The 16,511-nt window shown below is 43.9% G+C and overlaps 1 protein-coding gene and 1 long non-coding RNA gene across 2 annotated transcripts; both read right to left on the bottom strand.

The window, feature by feature from the left end:
* Positions 1-1,883: 1,883 nt before the first annotated feature.
* SMIM42 (small integral membrane protein 42) lies at positions 1,884-3,282 on the bottom strand. The gene has a single exon (XM_055362986.2). The coding sequence runs from the start codon at positions 2,707-2,709 to the stop codon at positions 2,497-2,499; it is 213 nt and encodes a 70-aa protein (XP_055218961.1). The 5' UTR covers positions 2,710-3,282; the 3' UTR covers positions 1,884-2,496.
* Positions 3,283-6,708: 3,426 nt separating this feature from the next.
* On the bottom strand, positions 6,709-15,232 carry LOC109029191 (uncharacterized). Its single transcript, XR_010133585.1, has 3 exons — positions 15,090-15,232; positions 7,741-7,819; positions 6,709-7,027 (listed from the first exon to the last, which is right to left on the bottom strand). It is a non-coding gene; the product is annotated as an uncharacterized lncRNA (long non-coding RNA).
* Positions 15,233-16,511: the final 1,279 nt, after the last annotated feature.

Genomic DNA, 16,511 nt, shown 5'->3' with positions numbered 1-16,511 from the left:
CAGGCTGGAGTGCAGCGGTGCGATTTCGGCTCACTGCAACCTCCGCCTCCCGGGTTCAAGAGATTCTCCTGCCTCAGCCTCCAGAGTAGCTGGGATTACAGGCATGCACCACCACGCCCAGCTAATTTTTGTATTTTTAGTAGAGACTGGGTTTCACCATGTTGGCCAGGATGGTCTCAATCTCTTGACCTCATGATCCACCCACCTCGGCCTCCCAGAGTGCTGGGGTTACAGGCATAAGCCACCGCGCCCGCCTGGCCAGGAGTCTTTTAATACATGCACCTAACTAGTAAGTGCAGAAATGCACCAGCTGGAAGGAGCCTTAGAGATCTATCCCCATCCCCCCTCCACAGCTCAGTCACCAGTGATTACTGCCCACCAGGGTTCTGTGAGAAACAGTCCCACCTATGTCTCCAGCCTCATAATGCTTTATTTTTGTGTTCAATTTCTGTGTTCCAGCCTCATAATGCTTTATTTTTGTGTTCAATTTCTGTGTTCCAGAACTGCTGACCATCTTTCTATCCCATTGACTTCTCCCTTCACAGGCCTTGGCCGGTGCTGTCTCTCTATCCGGGGGGCCTGGCCCTTCTTTTGCCCCTCACCTGTTTCTCATCCACTCACCCTTCAGTTCTCAGCCCAAGCATTACTTCCTCAGGTAAACTCTCTGTCTAGGTCAGATTCCTTTCATATATACTCTCATAAAGCCAGATTCCTTTTTCAGAGCACTTTTCTCCATTTATAATTAAAAAATCATGTATGCAATTATTTCGTTAACATCTGTCTCTCTCACTGTGCTGTATGGGCTCTAGGAGAGAGAAGATGGGCACCTTTCTGCTATTCTTGTATCCCAGCATCCAGGACAGGGTCTGGTGCACAGTGAGAGCTCAGTAAATATCTGCTGGGTGAATAGAGGCATCTGTATGATAGGAAAGAAAGATTTGAAGAGTGTTAGGAGTGCTGAAGATCTTTCTGCCAATTCTAAGACATGCACAGACCTTTGGTGGAACTCCTCCCCAACAAGGAAAGGCATGGAACCCATGCCCACTCATGTCAAGACACCACTCCCCATCCCACCCCTAGCATGCACTATTTTCCAAGCACACCATGCTTGGGAGGAATGCTGGTGGCTTTTAATAAAGAGGGCCTCAGCTGTCAGAGGCAACCGGGCTATGTCTTTCTCAGTCATGAGGCTTTTCAGTTTCGTCCGCCAGCTACTTGGTGGTTTGTTTCTGCCAAAGCTGGTCAACCACAGAAACAAATACCCACCACCACCATTGGCAACAGGCACTCCAGGAGGCAGGTGAGAGCCCTCACTGGGGTGGACTCCCCTTGGGTCTGGTAGCAACCCTAGCCTCTCTACAGCACCAAAGGACCAAGCTTCCAAATTTCTATGGGCTAAAGTGGAGGTGAAAGAGTGACCCATGCTTTGAGATGCAGAGTGCATGGCCACATACCCCGAGTGACTTATTCTTCCAGTGGCCAAACACAGTTCCATGATTGTAAGCAATGGGGGAAAGGTTTAGAGGGAAGGGGCCCTGGTTTAAGACTTCCAGAGTCAAATGCATGTGAGGGTTGAAGCAAGGGGACACCTGATATGATGCTTCTAAAAGGAAGGGTTAACAATAGACTGGGCAAAGAGGTTCTTCTCCTAGAAAAATATTCATTCATTTCAGGCAAGTAGTAAAATTCTCCCTAGGGTTACCCAAACCGAATTGAATAAGAGTTTGGTTTTTCAAAAAAACTGCCTCTTTAATTTGGATTTCATTTGAAAAAGGAGTTAACTTGCTCCAAATTCTGAAAGGACAAAAAAAGAAAAAGAAAAATTATCATTTTAGGATATGATATTTTAAAATTTTGTCAACCCACTAAGTTGGAGGGTGAGAGAGAAGAGGAGATAAAAATGTATGGTACTTCAAATCATTTCTTAATAAAAAAAAATACATTTTACTCCCAGCATTAAGTGAAGAGGAGGAAGGAGTGTACCTACAATTCAGCATAGAGTGAGCCATTTCATTTTAAGGATCTTCTGGAAATGAGCTTCCAGAATAGCTTCATTATATAACTTGAGATGCTGTGAGCTCCCAATAATTTCAATATCCCACAGTCAGCACATGCCCAATTTATAGAGGAAAATTTAGGCTTTGTAATCAATTTTTACTTTTCCATGTACTTGTTTCTTTCCTCTGTTAGTGCAGAAATCAAGAGCCATTTACTATTTCAGTCTTGAAGATCCACAAAAAAAAAAAAAAAAAAAAAAAAGACATTCAAACTCAGAAGCTGGGACAAGCCAAAGAACCGCAGGAGGAGTGCATTATAAGAGGGATGGTGGCAGAGGAAGGAAATGAGGCCTGGGGGGACATCTGGCAATGGAGGAACAGGGTGGCTAAAGCAGCTCTGGCCCCCCTGGCTCTGGGCTCTGAGACAGCTCCAGTGGCCGTGCCTCTTGTACAATCAGGTCTTCACCTCAGTGGAGTCCCCACCAAGAGATCCAGATCTTTATGGCAGCCATGTTGCCTCCTTTCTTGGGTGTGTCTCTCTGTTCTTGTTGCTTTTGTCTTTGGTTACTTTCCAGACCAGGATGAGTAGAGTGACCAGAGTCATCAGGGGTGTAAAGAAGAAGAGAACATTTACCAGGCAAGCAGGATTAGATACGGCAGTGGTGAGTGTACCCTTGTCCCATAAGAAAGCTGGAAGTTGTGGGGAGGACATAAGCTTCCAAAAAGAGCCGAGATAGGTACGTGGTGCAAGCCGACTGCCCACACCACCATAAGAATTGGGCTTGCTCTTGTTATATCCTAGGAGTGAATATGGTACAGCGACCAAACATCTACTGATTCCGTTCTTCACATGGAGCTATTCTCCTTCGGATGTAATGGAAAAGGCATAGACGTTTGCTCAGCAAGGCCAAACAACCGCTTCCAATACAAACACGATGATAGTTCCGTTAGCAAAACTGCTGCGTGGTCGGCGGGGCTTCTGAGGCTTTGTGATGTCACTGGAGGGTGAGACCAGGGCCTGAGCCAAAGGTTCCAGGCCGGAAACCTGTGCTCTCTGAGCACCATCTCCCCTCACGTATGGCCTCCAGATTGAAAAGGGGGTTCCCCAGTTGCCTGTGATGATGCCCCTTCAGTTCTCTTTTATTCTTTTTTTTGTCCTCTTTTTAAAAACCTTTTTGATTTTAAAATAATTTTAGACATACAGGAAGTTGCAAAGATACTAAAAAAAGGTCCTGTGTACTCTTCACTTAATGTTGCCCTATAGTACACAATCAAAACCAGTGAATTGACATTGGTACAATGTGTAGTCTATGCCGTTTTATCATACCTGTAGATTCTTGCAGCCACCGCTGCAATCAAGATAACAGAACTATTTTATCACCACAAAGATCTGGCCGGGCCCAGTGGCTCACGCCTGTAATCCCAGCACTTTGGCAGGCGGAGGTGGGTGGATCACCTGAGGTCAGGAGTTTGAGACCCGTCTGGCCAACATGGTGAAACCCCATCTCTACTAAAAATACAAAAAAATTAGCCGGACGTGGTGGCAGGCGACTGTAATCCCAGCTACTCGGAAGGCTGAGGCAGGGGAATTGCTTGAACCAGGGAGGTGGAGGTTGCAGTGAGCCAAGATGGCGCCACTGCACTACTGGGCAACAGAGTGAGACTCCGTTTCAAAAAAAAAAAAAAAAGATCAGCTGATGTCCATATTCTGTCACTTCAATACAAAAGTAGAAACCTTACCTTCTTGTAAGTCCCTTGTTTTTTCCACTTATGATATAATTGTATTAAATATTTCATCTATATACATTGAGATCCACATTCAGGCCATGTTATACTTTTTGCTTCAGCCATCAAACAATTTAGAAAACTCAGGAAGATAAGGAAAGTCTGTGTATTTACACAATTTAAAGTTATTCAGCTTGGGTCATTTCTTTTTTTATTTTTTATTTTTTTTTATGAAGTCTCATTCTTCTCCCCCAGGCTGGAGTGCGATGGCGCAATCTTGGCTCACTGCAACCTCCACCTCCCGGATTCAAGGGATTCTCCTGCCTCAGCCTGCCAAGTAGCTGGGATTACAGGCATCCGCCACCATGCCCAGTTAATTTTTGTATTTTTAGTAGAGACAGGGTTTCATCGTGTTGGCCAGGCTGGTCTTGAACTCCTGACCTCAAGTGATCCACCCACCTCGGCCTCCCAAAGTGCTGGGATTACAGGTGTGAGCCACCGCACCGAGCTTGGGTCATTTCTACAGTTCTGTTTTCAAGTTCATGGATTCTTTCTTCTGTCCCCTTTGTTCTGCCATTGAACTCATCCAATGGATTTTTTTTTACTTTGGTGGTTGTATTTTTCAGTTCTAAAATTTCCATTTAGCTTCTATTCAATAAGATATTCTATTTTTTGTGCCAAGAGTATTCATATCTTTGTCAGATAATTCCAATATCTGTGTCATCTCGGTGTTGCCATCTGCTGATTTTTTTTTTCATTCAAGTTGAGATTTTCCTGGTTCTTGGTATGATGTGTGATTTTTTAATTGTACACTGGACATTTTGGGTGTTATGAGACTGTGGATCTTATTTAAATCTTCTGTTTTAGCAGGCTTCCTCTGACACCATGCCTGTTAAGGGAGGGAGTTTCATTTTGCTAATGCCAAGCAAGGGTGAAGGTCCAGGTTCCCCACTCAGCCTCCTTTGACTACCCAGAGTGGGGAAAAAGGTGCTTTACTGGTGGATATGGGATTCCAGACTTCCCAGATGGCCTCCTCTGACTTCGTCCTGGCAGAGTTGGAAGGGTGCCTTGTTACTGCTGCTGGATAGAGAGCTTGTTACCTCTGGATAGGGATGAAAGTCCCAGCTCCCCACTCCATATTCTCTGATAACACCCTGGTGAGGGGTGGAGTCTGGGGAGGGTACCTCCTTACAGCTAATTAAAGGTGGAAGTTTAGGCTCCCCACTTGGCCTTTGCTAACAGGGGTGGTGGTAGGGCTGTGATATTTTTCCATGGTGTTTGGCTAGAGTAGGAAAGTTATTCTCTAAAAGTTTCTGCCTTGCTGAATTGCCTTCCTAGTGCTTTGGCTAAAGAGAACAAGCAGGCTTTTCTTGGGACCTTATTTTGTGCATGCTCTTTGGCATTTCTGGGCTGCTTCTCTAGCACCTAGTTCAGGATTTGCGAGGCAAAAAGAAAATCCACAAACTCACTGCCATTCAATTCTTGGGTTCCAAAATCAAGGTTCCAAGGTTGCTAGTCAGTCTGCTTCTTTTTCTGCACCTTTCTGTCTTTTTATGTTAGTTGTATATATAACGTCCAGGGGCTTTAGCTGTGTTTAGTTTAGCAGGAGGAATGGGAAGAAGTGAATCTACTCCAAGTGCATCCACTCTTCTTTGTGTAGAATCCCTTGGTGCTATACCAAGGGTCAGGCAAATGATGGCAGTGCAGGAGTCACAGGAATTGAAGTCCAAGGACTCAGATCAGAGTCTGGGCACTAGTACTTTACATGCTAGTGACCTTTGTTAGGTCATTTAGTGTCTCTGAGCCTCCATTTACTCATCTGAAATGGAATTATAGTGATAATACCAAATTTATAGGTTTTTATGAGAATAAAATGAGCTGATAAATGCATAATAACTTTCAAACCATAAAATTCCATACAAGTGTAAGTTATTTTAAATACGATCTAGGATGGAGGTGAAGGGAAGTGAAGAGGGGGTTTCTGGAAAAAATAAGGTAGTTCAACTTTTCTCAAGTCAGTTCTCTCACTCTCTTATAAACATGCAAAGATCTATAAGTAAATTGCCCCCCACCCCCAATTCCAAGATATCTATGTCAATTCCCTAGAGCATGGGAATGTCAAAAGATGTGATTAAATTAAGGATCTCGAGAGGAGAAGTTTATCCTGGGTGATCCAAGTGGGGCCTAAATATAATCACATATATCCTTCTAAGAGAAAGGAGAAAGGGGTTTTGAGAGAGACAGAACGCAAAGGAGAAGGAGACAGAGCAGAGAGAGAGACACGGCCACAAGCCAAGGAATGACAACAGTCACCAAAAACTGGGAGGGGCAAGGAGTGGATTCTCCCCTATAGCCTCTGGAGGGAGCCTGGTATTTATATCTTGATTTCAGACTTTTAGCCTTCAGAGCTGTGAGAGAATGAATTTCTGTTGCCTTGAACCACCAAATTTGTGGTAATCTATTATGGCAGCCCCAGGAAGTTAATACGGGAACCTTAGAGAGGTCATCTATTCCCACTCCTTCACCTAATAGATGAGGAAACTGAGGCATAAAGAAGGGAAGTGACTAAAGTCACACAATTTTTGGCACACTAACAGGGTCTTGCTCTGTTGCCCAGGCTGGAGTGCAGTGGCATGGCCTCAACCTTCTAGGTTCAGGTGATCCTCCCACCTCGGCTTCCTTTGTAGGTGCTACCTACAGCTAGCACCACCACACCCAGCTATTTTTGTTTTGTTTTGTTTTGTTTTGTTTTGTATTTTTTGCAGAGACAGAGTTTCACCATGTTGCCCAGGCTGTTCTCAAACTCCTGGGCTCAAGCTATCTGCCCACTTCAGCCTCCCAAAGTGTTGGTATTACAGGCATAAGCCACTGTGCCCAGCCTGTGTCTTCTTTTTAAAACATCTTTATTGAGATATATAATTCACATACCGCACAATTCACCCATATGAAGTGCACAATTTGATGTTTTTTTATTATATCCAGGGGATTATGAAAACATCGCTATAATCTTATTTTGGAATATTTTCACCACCTACCCCAAGAAACCCCATACTTGTCAGCAGTTTTGTCTGAGTCCTTTCTGGTTCCCTGTTTCAGGCATATTGGTTTCTTCTCCCCAACCAGACTTGGCTTCGCAGTGCCTTGTCTTTTGTATTCCTCTCTCATTCCCTAGTCAGCTGCTTCTCATGAGGCCATGGTTTGACTGGTTGCCCCAAACTCCCTTTACACGAGGAGTTCATCATTCTTTCTGGCTGGCACTGAAGATTCTTTGTTGGGGCTCTGGCCCTGGTAGTTGGACTGCTGACCTGTGGGAAAACCCCACAACACATCATCCCCTGAACCAACCCTCAAAGGTATCAAGGTTGACTTGTTCTTCATTTATGTCTAAAGAGAAAGAGTCTGGAAACTGAGTCACACTGAAGGGCCAGACAGCTTTGGCTCCCTCTAGTATCTTCAGAGCAAGCTCCACTGGCTCACCCACCACTCCACTGAGGAAAAGCTGACCACTGGTGAGGGCTGGCTGGCACCTCTGGATGACCTAGAGGGCTGTATCTGGAAGCCTAAGTAGAAAAAAAGAAATAGAACATGCCATTGGGGGAACACTTTCTCTACATTGCTGGTGTTTTCTTTCTTGGGGCAGAAACCTTATTAAACAAACACTCTTGGCCTCTCTAGGCTCTGGCTGTCACTCTTGGCCCCAGGATGCAGAAAGCACCCCATGCACCTGCTGCTTTCTGTACATTTCCCAGGGCTATGTCCCCAGGAGTGAGAGACCTGTGTTTTCCATCGATAATTATGTTGGGTGGTGAGTCAGTCCACCATGTTTTTTTTTAATCAGTTATAAAGGTGAGTTTTGCTATCTGCCTCATTTCTTTGTCTCCGCTGGTCCAAAACTTGGATGAGAAAAAGAGACACGTTTTATATTAAGGTGGAAAATGGAGACATTACGTACCAACCACTTAAACCTCAAATACCTGAGTCCTCCATGGACTCTGAACCAGGCCCTGAGTTTTCTCACCTTGATGATGGCAACAGAGTTCCAAGAGCCTCCCAGCTTCCAGTGTCTCTCATCCCTTGAGAGCATTTAGTTTACATTTCTAATGTGGAAGAGAAGAGATTAAAGTTTACCGAACCTCCACTAAGATGATTTCCTAGGTGCTTTGACATGGTGTTTTATTTATAACAACAACTCTGAGAGATAGTAACAGCAATAATTTACTGCATTCTTTCTTTCTTTTCTCTTTTTTTTCTTTTTTGAGATGGAGTTTCACTCTTGTTGCCCAGGCTGGAGTGCAATGACACGATCTCAGCTCACTGCAACCTCTGCTGCTCTGGTTCAAGTGCCTCAGCCTCCTGAGTAGCTGGGATTACAGGTGCCTGCCACCACTCCCGACCAGTTTTTTTAAAAAATTATATTTATTTATTATTATTTTTTTTTTTTGAGACGGAGTCTCGCTCTGTCACCCAGGCTGGAGTTCAGTGGCACGATCTCGGCTCACTGCAAGCTCCGCCTCCCGGGTTCACGCCATTCTCCTGCCTCAGCCTTCCCAGTAGCTGGGACTACAGGAGACCGCCACCATGCCCGGCTAAATTTTTTGTATTTTTAGTAGAGATGGGGTTTCGCCGCGTTAGCCAGGATGGTCTCCATCTCCTGATCTCATGATCCGCCCATCTCGGCCTCCCAAAGTGCTGGGATTACAGGCGTGAGCCACCGCACCAGGCCTCCCGACCAGTTTTTGTATTTTTAGTAGAGAAGGGGTTTCATCATGTTGGTCAGGCTGTTCTCGAACTCCTGACTGTAGGCGATCCACCTGCCTTGGCCTCCCAAAGTGTTGGGATTACAGGCGTGAGCCACTGGCATTATTTCTTTTCTTACACTAGCTACTGGGCTGTTATACCTGCATCAGCTCGCTTTGTCCTTTCGGCTAATTGAGGCTCAATGAGACTGAGTAATTTGCTCAAGTTCATGCAGAAATTAGTGCTAGAATCAAGAATTTAATTTATGATTAAAAAAAATTTTTCCAGCACAGTGCTTTTTTTATTCTCATGCTTCTTCTGTTGTAGTACTGTTCATGTATCTCTGAGAAATCTAGAGTCATTAGCTTTTTTCTAATTTTTATTTAAAAAATTTTTAAAGTAAAAATAATATATTTTTAAGGTATACAACATAGTTTTTTTATATACATAGTGAAATGAGTACCACCGTCAAACAAATTAACATGTCCACTTCCTCACATACTTATCTTTCCTTTTTTTTTTTAAGTGGTAAGAGCCCATGAAATCTACTCTCTTAGCAATTTCCCAGTTTATAGTACAGTATTATTAATTATCACCAATGTATATCTTGTGCCATTGCAAACTCATTCTTAGGGGCTTGTAGTGCCTTCTACTAATTACCTGTTCAATTACTTCAGCCAGTGGTTTGTGTTTTTTTGGTTGTTTTTGTTTGCTTCTTTTTTGAGACAGAGTCTCGCTCTGTCGCCTAGGCTGAAGTGCAGTGGCGTGATCTCGGCTCACTGCAACCCCCACCTCCCGGATTAAAGCTATTCTCCTGCCTTAGCCTTCTGGGTATCTGGGACAACAGGCTTGCACCACCACGCCTGGCAAATTTTTGTATTTTTAGCAGAGATGGGGGTTTCACCATGTTGGCCAGGCTGGCCTTGAACTCCTGACCTCAAGTGATCCACCCACCTCAGCCTCCCAAAGTGCTGGGATTACAGGCGTGAGCCACCGCACTGGGCCACAGCCAGTGTTTTCACTTGACTCCCACATACCTCTTTGCCCTGCCCTCTTTCCTTTTTCTATCTCAGAAGAATTCCTCCCACCTGGGACACCTTCCCTTCCTGTTCTTAAAGACAAAACTTAAAGAACAGGAAGGGAGGTGTCCCAGGTGGGAGCAATGAAGAAGTCAACGAAGACTGAGAAGCTGCTACTTTCTGATCACCCTAAATCAATGTTCTCCCAGTCCATAAGGCTGTTCGTTTGTTCTTTCATTAATTCATTAATTTATTTATCCCAAAGCATGTATTGAGCTTGTTTTTTTAAAAAATTAATTAATTTTTTTTGTTGTTGTTGTTGCCGAGGAGAAAGAGCCAGGAGCTCTGGAAGAAGCAATGATAAATCAGAGGTGAAATTTTGGGGAGATTACATAATAGTATATGGCTGGGTTGTCAGGTTGAGGCAGGGATGATATCATAATCCTTCACTAGTGTAGCAACACTTGAGGAATAAGGCAGGCAAACAAATATGTAATGAATGCCACATTTTAAAAATTATTGCCAGCTGCGTGTACATGATCTCACTTAATGTCCAGAGTGTCCCTCCTTCTGGCTGTGTTCTGGGTCCCATCCCTTTGGCCTAAGGGATTCTTGCTTTCTCTCTTTCAGAGTCTCTTTCTCTCTCTCTTTCTCTCTTTCCTATGTTTGTAATGTCTTTCTTTCTGATGGCTCTTTCTCCTCAGCATAGAAATGTTTATTTATTTATTTATATATAAATTTTTATGATACTTTAAGTTCTAGGGTACATGTGCACAACGTGCACGTTTGTTGCATATGTATACATGTGCCATGTTGGTGTGCTGCACCCATTAACTCGTCATTTACATTAGGTATATCTCCTAATGCTATCCCTCCCCCCTCCCCCCACCCCACAACAGGCCCTGGTGTGTGATGTTCCCCTTCCTGTGTCCAAGTGTTCTCATTGTTCAATTTCCACCTATGAGTGAGAACATGCGGTGTTTGGTTTTTTGTCCTTGTGATAGTTTGCTGAGAATGATGGTTTCCAGCTTCATCCATGTCCCTACAAAGGACATGAACTCATCCTTTTTTATGGCTGCATAGTATTCCATGGTGTATATGTGCCACATTTTCTTAATCCAGTCTATCATTGTTGGACATTTGGGTTGGTTCCAAGTCTTTGCTATTGCGAATAGTGCCTCAATAAACATACGTGTGCATGTGTCTTTATAGCAGCATGATTTATAATCCTTTGGGTATATACCCAGTAATGGGATGGCTGGGTCAAATGGTATTTCTAGTTCTAGATCCCTGAGGAATCGCCACACTGTCTTCCACAATGGTTGAACTAGTTTACAGTCCCACCAACAGTGTAAAAGTGTTCCTATTTCTCCACATCCTCTCCAGCACCTGTTGTTTCCTGACTTTTTAATGATCGCTATTCTAACTGGTGTGAGATGGTATCTCATTGTGGTTTTGATTTGCATTTCTCTGATGGCCAGTGATGATGAGCACTTTTTCATGTGTCTGTTGGCTGCATAAATGTCTTCTTTTGAGAAGTGTCTGTTCATATCCTTCACCCACTTGTTGATGGGGTTGTTTGTTTTTTTCTTGTAAATTTGTTTGAGTTCATTGTAGATTCTGGATATTAGCCCTTTGTCAGATGAGTAGATTGCAAAAATTTTCTCCCATTCTGTAGGTTGCCTGTTCACTCCGGTGGTAATTTCTTTTGCTGTGCAGAAGCTCTTTAGTTTAATTAGATCCCAATTGTCAATTTTGGCTTTTGTTGCCATTGCTTTTGGTGTTTTAGACATGAAGTCCTTGCCGATGCCTATGTCCTGAATGGTATTGCCTAGGTTTTCTTCTAGGGTTTTTATGGTTTTAGGTCTAATATTTAAGTCTTTAATCCATCTTAAATTAATTTTTGTATAAGGTATAAGGAAGGAATCCATTTTCAGCTTTCTACATATGGCTAGCCAGTTTTCCCAGCACCTTTATTGTTATAATATTTTTGAGCACTTACTATATGCCAGGCAGAGATACCATATGTGGTTAGTTGAGTAATAACCCCCCAAAGATGTCCACATCCTAGTCCCCAGAATCTGTGAATAAGTTACCTGATATAATAAAAGGGACTCTGCTGATATGATTAGGGATCCTGAAATGAGGAGACTGTCCTGGATTATTTGGGTAGGCCCAGTGAATTCACAAGGGTTCTTTAAAAAATCATACATAAAGCAATGTGACAACAGAAGCAGAGAGAGGGAAGGGGTAGTGGGAGAGAGAGAGATGGAGAGAGAGATTGGAAAATGGTAAACTGCTGGCTTTGAAGACTGATGAAGGGATGCAAACCAAGGAATATAAGAAGACTCTAGAAGCTAGAAAAAGAAAGGAAATAGATTCTCCCCTAGAGTCGCCCCGAGAAATGCATCCCTGCCAACCCATTTTAGAACTCCTGATCTCCAGAACTATAAGGCAGTAAATTTGTATTATTTTAAGTCAATAAGTTTGTAATAATTTGTTACAGCAGCAATAGGAAACTAATACACCATGCTAAGTCTCTCTTATTTAAAAACCAAACCAAACCAAACCAAAACACTGAACAACAACTCCCTTGCTCCTGTGTTCTCTCCTACTTTCCATCAAAGCCAAGCTTCCTGAAAAGTGCTGCCTCCATCCCCTCCCTTCCACATGCTCTGAAACCCACTTTGATTTTTCTTCCATCCTCACCACTCAATTTTTCCCAGGGCCAACAACAAACAACTTCATCCCATATATAAGAGCACTTTCCAATTCTACCTTGACATAGCAGAATTGATCAATTCCTCATTCTCTAAACCTCTTTCTCCTCTTCGCTTCAGTGGTGGCATGCCCACACAATTTTTCTCCTATTTCAGCTCCTCCTCTGCCTCCTGCCTCCAGTTCTCCTTCTGTATGTTTGGTGTTTCCCTAGTGTCCACCCTCAGTCTTTTTAACTTTTGAGATCCTCTCTGGGTTATCTCGTCCATTCTCATGATCTCAATGACAGCCTATGTTCCAATGGCTCTCTAATATATATCTCTACTCAGATTTCACTCCTAACTCCAGACTCATATAGGGAACTTCCCATTGTCTTGTCTAGTTGAATCTTCCCACAAGCATCTGTAACCCATCACACCCAAACCCACCCTAATTATCTTCTCATTCAAACCTGCTTCTCCTCCATACCCTACCTCTAAAACAAAGAACCTGGGATTCATGACTGCTCTTTCTTCGTGACTCTCTGCACTGATTCAGTTTCAATGTCCTGTCAATTCCACTTCTGAGACACCCCCCATACCCATCTCTTCCTCCTTATCCTCATTGCTTCTACCTTAGTTCAAGCTTTCACTTCCTGGTCCTCATCAGTTCTTGCCTGGGTCACCACAACAGTTTACCAATGGTCTTCTTACTTCTAGTAGTCTTATTCTGTTATCATCCATACTATTCAATGTTAATGGAATAATACACATAAATAAGTCAGGCCACTTCTCTCCTCAAAATCCATCATTTGGGTCCCTGTTGCCTTTAATATAAGTCCAAATGCCACCACAGGGCTTATAAACTCTACATTCATGACATGCTTTTCTGTCCACTGCCTAGTCTGTTTTCCTGTCCTACTTTCTCGGGCATCTTATATTCCTTTACAAAAGACACTTTACATCAATAGCAAGTTCCAGGTAATGAAGTGGTGAAGAGCAGTGACTCTGGACTCAAACTTTCTGGTTTGAGTCTTGGCTTCATCACTTGTTAAGAAAACTGCGACTTTGTTCAATTTATGTAGTTAGCCCTTCCACGCCTCAGTTTCCTCATATATGAAAGGGGGCATAGGCCCTATTTCAAAGATTTGTGGTTGAGCTCTTAATGTAGCATCCATCCCAGGATAAGTGCTCAGCAAGGGCTTATGTCTATGATCGCCTGGCTTCTGTACCTGGTGTTCACTCTGTCTGCAATTCTGCATCACCTCCCTCCACCCTTCTCTGCTCGGTCACCCCAACTTTAAGACCAAGCCAGTGTTGTTTTCCTTGGGAAGCTTCCCCTGACCTCCTCCACTTTCTGGCCATAAATGTATAACACTGTCATAGTGCTTAGTGCTGAAACTGTTTCCGTCTTCTCACTAGATCGTGAGCAACTTGAGAGCAGGAATTATATCTTTAAGTATCCACAGAAACTTGCATATAAATATTCCTCAATATGTATTCATTGGGTGAACAGATGAGTGCAATATTCTAGATTAATTAATGTTTTATTTAATCCTGGAACTTTTTTTTTTAGACAAAAATGCTGCCCCTATTTTAAAGAACAAAATAGGTAACCCAGGGTAGATAATATGGGGAGAATTTTATGTCTGGAGCTACTTCCTGGGAATGATATTCTGTTTCATCCCAGGGTTCTGAAGGCCAAGAGGCATTTTTTTTCTGGGGCACAACTGTTGCTTTCTGTTCCATTGTGGAGGTGTGGAGAAGAAGAGAAAGAGAAGGAATGACAGGCCCTAGCCCCTGAGAACTGCACCTTAGTGTCCAAGCATAGGAATATCCTTACTTTGGGGAAGTTTTCATCACTCACTGTGTCCCTAGTAGCATGAAGGGCCCCAGCTGCATGTACATTAAAGCCCTCTTGGCCCTTCGAGGTCAGTTAATATTAATAGTATTTTGTTGAACAAATAAATGGTGGAATGTTGCATCCAAAGGCTGTTGTGTAGTAGTACAAGAAGCCATAATTTCCCTTTCATTATAGTCAGTTGGTGGGAAGGGAGCTCCTACTGGCTGAGTTAGGCTTTTTTTTTTTTTAAGATGGAGTCTTGCTCTGTCACCAGGCTGAAGTGCGGTGGCACAATCTCCAGTCACTGCAACCTCCACCCCCCAGGTTCCGGCGATTCTGTTGCCTTAGCCTCCCGAGTAGGTGGGACTACAGGCGTACACCACCAAGCCTAGGTAATTTTTGTATTTTTAGTAGAGACGGGGTTTCACCATGTTGACCAGGATGGTCTTGATCTCTTACCTTGTGATCCGCCTGCCTCGGCCTCCCAAAGTGCTGGGATTACAGGTGTGAGCCACCCCACCCGCCCAAGTCAGGCTTTTAATTAACCAAGGAAAGCCTTGTGAGGAATGGAGCAAAAAGTTCAGGATAATACACCATCCTTAGCTGTCTCATAGTTTTCTCTTTTGCAAGCCTTTACAGGATGGGGTTGACCAAATAAATCTGATTTATAGAAGTACAGATTCAAACATAGCCCTTGAGATATTCAAATATTTTTCTGCAAACATAATCTGATATGTGCAGCAGGAATAAAGGGCAGTGGCTCTCGAGGAGGAGGGGGCTGCAGGGATGGTGGTGTTATCAATAGGAGTCCAGGCTTTTTCCAAACACACACAAGCTCCCTCTTCCTCAAAACCATAAAAAAAATTCGTTCACAAGTTTAGTCAACTAATATTGTGTGCCTTTTGTACACAAGGTACTTTGGGTGCAAACATGAACAAAACGGGCTCACACTGTCTCAGCCCTCACGGGGCTTAGTCTAGTCCGGGAAGACAGACTAATTTGAAACATAATTGGGAAGCGCTGTGATGAGGAAGGCACAGGGAGCTTTGGAAGAAGAAGATTAGTCTCCTACCTTAGGCCTGGCAGTGTCTGGACTCCTTCCTGATAGTGGTGCTATCTACACTGAGACCTAAAGAATGAGGAGGAGCTAGCCACAGAAAGATGGGGAAAAGACAGAAAGGGTTGAGGTGAGTGACAGGTGTGCTGGGCAAAGGAAACAGCATCTGTGTAGCAGAATGTTATGTATCTGGAACCCCGGAATTGTCAATTATGACCTCAAACTGAGGACAAACAGGAGCATTCACATAACTATGAAGCAGGACTAATCACCAATCCCACCATGGGCAGGACAGCAGAGATCGTCACTATGCTAACTGCCAGGAATAGGAATCCACACACTTCCGCCCACTGCATCCTGGCCTGAAGTGCTACCAGTGTCTGTTGGAGACATGCACACATGCAACAAGTAATGTGAAGTGGCTTTATTATAATACAGACAGGCAGCAAGGGACAAAAGAAGCCTAGGATCCATTGTGAGGCAGTCCTCAAGGCTCAAGACAGCTGTCTGGGAAGGATAGAGTCTTGACTGTACATGCCCCCCACACAACACAGCTGAGAGGCCCTGAAAGGCAATTCCCCCTGAGTTACATATCTCAGGGGTCATGTGATTCACTGGGCAAAGCTGAGAAGGGCATCCTGCTTCTAGAGGAGAGAGGAATAAAGCCTGGGCTGTCCCAGGCAACTTCTCTCTAGCTCCAGATGTTACTTTTTCTAGGAGGGACAGAAACGAGGCTTGGGCTGTTTCAGGCAGTTACTGCCTATTTTGGGTTTGTTTGTTTGTTTGTTTGAGAAGGTGTCTTGCTCTGTTGCCTAAGCCGGAGTGCAATGGTATGATCTCAGCTCACTGCAACCTCCGCCTCCTGGGTTCAAGCTATTCTCCTGCCTCAGCCTCCTGAATAGCTGGGATTACAAGTGCCTGCCACCATACCTGGCTAACTTTTGTATTTTTAGTAGAAACAGGGTTTTACCATGTTGGCCAGGCTGGTCTCGAACTCCTGATCTCAGGTGATCTGCCTTCCTCGGCCTCCCAAAGTGCTAGGGTTACAGGCATGAACCACCATGCCAGGCCTATTTTGGGTATTACGTTTTCAGCATATTCTACAGTTTTTTTGAGAACTGCAAGCAAGAAAGGGGGTGAGAATTAGGTCAGTCCAAGGCCCCCTGGAGGACTGTCCTGCAGTCACCCCCCACCAACCCAGATATCCCTCTTAGCAAAGCTAGTGCGTTTCGTATGTCCACAGACTTCCCCAGATCTGGAGGTAGAGGTTTGCCTTGTCAGGTCGATGTGACACCTTCACTGACACAATCTTGGTGCAACATCACTGAGTGAGCCAGAGTACATTTTATTAAGCCCAGGAGTATTATGACAACAAGCAGGGTGGCTGTACCTGCCTGAGCAGTGACCTACCCAAGGTTCCAGTGATCCAGATAAGAA

Source organism: Gorilla gorilla, chromosome 1 (assembly GCF_029281585.2).
Source record: "Gorilla gorilla gorilla isolate KB3781 chromosome 1, NHGRI_mGorGor1-v2.1_pri, whole genome shotgun sequence".
Lineage (NCBI taxonomy): Eukaryota > Metazoa > Chordata > Mammalia > Primates > Hominidae > Gorilla > Gorilla gorilla.
The sequence above is the reverse complement of the archived record's forward strand: the minus strand, read 5'-3'. Positions and strand labels throughout refer to the sequence as shown.